Genomic DNA, 4,035 nt, shown 5'->3' on the forward strand with positions numbered 1-4,035 from the left:
TAATATTTAAACAGCTCCCAAAGTTCCCTTTCACCGTATTCTGAAGTACAGATCTTATTGCTCTTTCTGAGGTCTGGTGAATTTTTCAACCATTGAGTGTCTTCCTTGGGCATCCATGTCCATCTAACAATACACGAAGTCAAGTAGAGTTTGTAAGGGGGCTTGTGACATGGCTTATATTTTGCTGGGGTTTCTCTCACCACACTCAGAATAAATTAGGATAATAAAATTAATAATGATATCAAATAGCTTTAATTGTGAGCCTCCACATGTACCAGATATGGTGCTTTACCATTTATATTTATAATTTTATTATGATACCTATTATAGAATAGGTACTAATATTGCCTCATAGCTTAGGTGAGTGCAGGAGCCTATAATCACATAGTTGACAAGTCAAAGAACTAGTATTACAACTCAGGGGTGACCTTGTGCCCAGTATTACACCAATCTTTTATAACCAGGAGAAAAGCTAGATGTCCAAGGATGTATTACTCATGTAATTAAATCTCATTTTTATTTATGACCCTTGAAAATATCAATAAAATAATAAATGTTACCTATTTAATAAAAGGAAATCTGTGTCTAGATAATACAAGTGTTAAGCACATGATAGTAGTGAAGCTATTGTTGATTTTTGTTTAATAAATGGCTCACTATGTCATTTATGCATATCACAGACTGCAAATTTGCATCCATGATTGAGTCTTGGTAAATTACTGTAAATCTATCTTCACAAATGTAAAGTACAGATTTGATCATTACTGTCATGTTTAATCACAGACTACAGTGCATTTTTAAGAGTGCATGAAAAATGTAGTGCACAACTTAGGGTCTTTTGTACCAGTGTTGGGTATGTTTCAAATCTCCACTTACTGCTCTAGGGTAATGGTTAGTATTTCCCAGGACCTGGTTTCCTGACTTGATTTTCAACATTCCTACAGGTATGAGAATTCTTTGAACAATGAGACATAATACAATACTCAGAGCCTTCATTGATTACACTGAAAAAAGAACATTGCACAATTTTTTAAGAGCAAAAAAAACTGGACTGATTAATTTTATATTTTTTATTTCTGTCATACTAGGTCATCTTCAAAAAATGTAGTTCTTTTTCCTACTTACCTGCTTCCTCATTTCTACTGAACAGGAAAACATTCCTAGAGAAGAATTGCATAAATATACAGATGATCAGATCTGTATTTGGGTGAGATTCTTTCTTTCTCTAGTCAACTTTTATCTCACATTTTTAAGTGCATCCCCACTTTCCCTGGGTACTATGAAACTACCACATTCAATCATTAAATAATGTTCTCTTATTTTTTTGTTTTTTTTAGTAGAATAGTTTCACTACTCCCTTGCCTTAACCAAATTTGGGCTCTTCTGTGTGGGCACTGCTTCCCTTGGGCTGTGTAGTGTATTGGCACCATATAATAAAAGCTTGGATACAAATAGATGGTTTTCAGACTTACTCCCACTGTTGATTTCAAGCTATTCTGCTTCCATCCGTTGCTTTCTTATTTACCAATCACCACACTTCTTGATTACCATCCACCTACTGACCATTTCCTTGGGCTCTGAAGACTTTAATAAGTGGTTCCTCTTTTTACATGTGAATGCCAACTATTAGTCCAAGAAACATAATGCTAAAATGAACTTGCTTCCACCTATAACTGATAATTTCTTGATACTTCCAATGTTATCTTTATATTTTATTAGACTTAAATAAGCATGCCCCCCACACAGTCCTTATGATGAGGACAAATGCAGATGATGTTTACCCGATAAATTTGTTATAAAGAGAGCTATTAGAAAAACAAAAACCAAAAAACAAAACAAAACAACAACAACAAAAAAAACAAATTGAGGAAAAACCCCTCAGATATCTGGCTTGAGCTGAGAGAATAAGAAAGAGGAGATAGATTTTTTTAAATCCTCTTATCAGCAGTTACCATAAATTATTTTTTAATTTTAGGGTTCAAAACAATTGTTATGTATCTGAATGATTAATGCTTTCTATTTTACCAACACAATTCCTTGGGTATGTATGTATCTTATCAACTGAAATTCTCTACTCCTGAAATCTTAGACTTTAATATTCTACCTGACACTTAACATCGTATCTTTTGATTATTTTATTCATTGACTTTCAGTTCACTGTATTTTCAAAGACATTTTGACTTTCATTTTCTTTAGCTTGTTTTAATCACTTGCTCTCTGAGTGCTCATGGGCTGTTTACTTAATCTGTGTGCTTCAGTTAACTCTGTAAAATGTTAGATAATGGTATCAACTTTATCTTTTTGCTATAAAGATTCAACAAGAACAATAAAAACATTTCCTAGCACACAGTAATTATCAAATGATTCTTACTTATTCACATTAATCACACTATTCATATCATCATTTTATTATTATGTTGTCTGTTCTCCAAATTAGTCCTTTCCTCACTTTTCCTTTCTTTATTCACCAAATTCTCCAATGATTTCATATTCTCTTTCTGCATGTTCAACTATCATGCTCATTTTGCCTTTTCCTGGACCCACATAGGAAATTGCTACTAATAAATCAATCCCATTAATATAATTACTTGTTCTGTTCCCATACCTACACTTCTAAGAGATGCCGAAGAATAAACTACACAACGAAAATGCTAGAGTCGTTAGCAGCTACTCAGCTGCTTAAGCTGGCCCACAAGTACAGACCAGAGACAAAGCAAGAGAAGAAGCAGAGGCTGTTGGCCCGGGCCGAGAAGAAAGCTGCTGGCAAAGGGGATGTCCCCACTAAGAGACCACCTGTCCTTCGAGCAGGAGTTAACACCATCATCACCTTGGTGGAGAACAAGAAGGCTCAGCTGGTGGTGATTGCACATGACGTGGATCCCATCGAGCTGGTTGTCTTCTTGCCTGCCCTGTGTCGTAAAATGGGGGTCCCTTACTGCATTATCAAGGGGAAGGCCAGACTGGGCCGTCTAGTCCACAGGAAGACCTGCACCACTGTCACCTTCACACAGGTGAACTTGGAAGACAAAGGCGCTTTGGCTAAGCTGGTGGAAGCTATCAGGACCAATTACAACGACAGATACGATGAGATCCGCCGTCACTGGGGCGGCAATGTCCTGGGTCCCAAGTCTGTGGCTCGTATCGCCAAGCTCGAAAAGGCAAAGGCTAAAGAACTTGCCACTAAGCTGGGTTAAATGTACACTGTTGAGTTTTCTGTACATAAAAATAATTAAAATACAAATTTTCCTTCAAAAAAAAAAAAAAGAAAAGAAATTCATGATTTCCAATATCTGCTGTTAGTTCAACACCACTTGGCAATTCGATTACAGGTCACGAATCAGTCTTCATTAGGCCCTTTGGTGGTGACTACAGACTTTCACTATGCTCTCAAGTCTTTTGTATATCATTTTATCCACATTATCCACAGTATATAAAATGAAAATAGACACCAACTTCCTAAATTTCATATACCTCTCATTTACGAATTCATCTACCCTTGAACTCATGGATATTTTCTATGTTCCTTGAGATGGACAAAAGTTGCCTCTCTGAAGTCTAATTCATTTCCCTGGTTTTATTTTATCCCAGACTCTTTTAATCTCTTCTTGGAAACTACTTTGTAACTCATGTTTGTTTCTTTGCATTGAAATACACAGGCTCCAATGTATTTCCATTAAGACAAAGAGAGAGAGAAAAAAAAAAACCCTTAAATATTTTTCCTTCAATTTCCTACTCTTTCCTGTTATAGTCAAACTATTAGCAAGAAAAGTCTGTGGTCACTGTCCTGATTTTCTCAGAATATGTCTACACCTTAGTTGTCAGCAGTTTGTTTTCCACTTATTCTATTTACCTTTCCACTAAATCTATTTTGGTAAAATTAGTTTATTGGAACATTATTTATAATGGTGACTAACCTGTGATAAATGTCATGTAGTGTCTCCCTACCTCTCTCTTTATTCATCTGTCATGTGTTTTGACCTCCAAATTCAAATTTATTTTGAGAAACAAAATAAACATTTTTAGAGCAAAAATGCA

General features: G+C 35.5%; 1 protein-coding gene across 1 annotated transcript; it reads left to right on the forward strand.

Annotated features, from left to right (window-relative positions):
* Positions 1-2,648: 2,648 nt before the first annotated feature.
* LOC107129441 (large ribosomal subunit protein eL8) lies at positions 2,649-3,273 on the forward strand. Its single transcript, XM_015448888.3, has one exon. The coding sequence runs from the start codon at positions 2,649-2,651 to the stop codon at positions 3,192-3,194; it is 546 nt and encodes a 181-aa protein (XP_015304374.3). The 3' UTR covers positions 3,195-3,273.
* The last annotated feature ends 762 nt before the right edge of the window (positions 3,274-4,035 follow it).

This window comes from Macaca fascicularis, chromosome 4 (genome assembly GCF_037993035.2).
Source record: "Macaca fascicularis isolate 582-1 chromosome 4, T2T-MFA8v1.1".
In the NCBI taxonomy this organism is placed as follows: domain Eukaryota; kingdom Metazoa; phylum Chordata; class Mammalia; order Primates; family Cercopithecidae; genus Macaca; species Macaca fascicularis.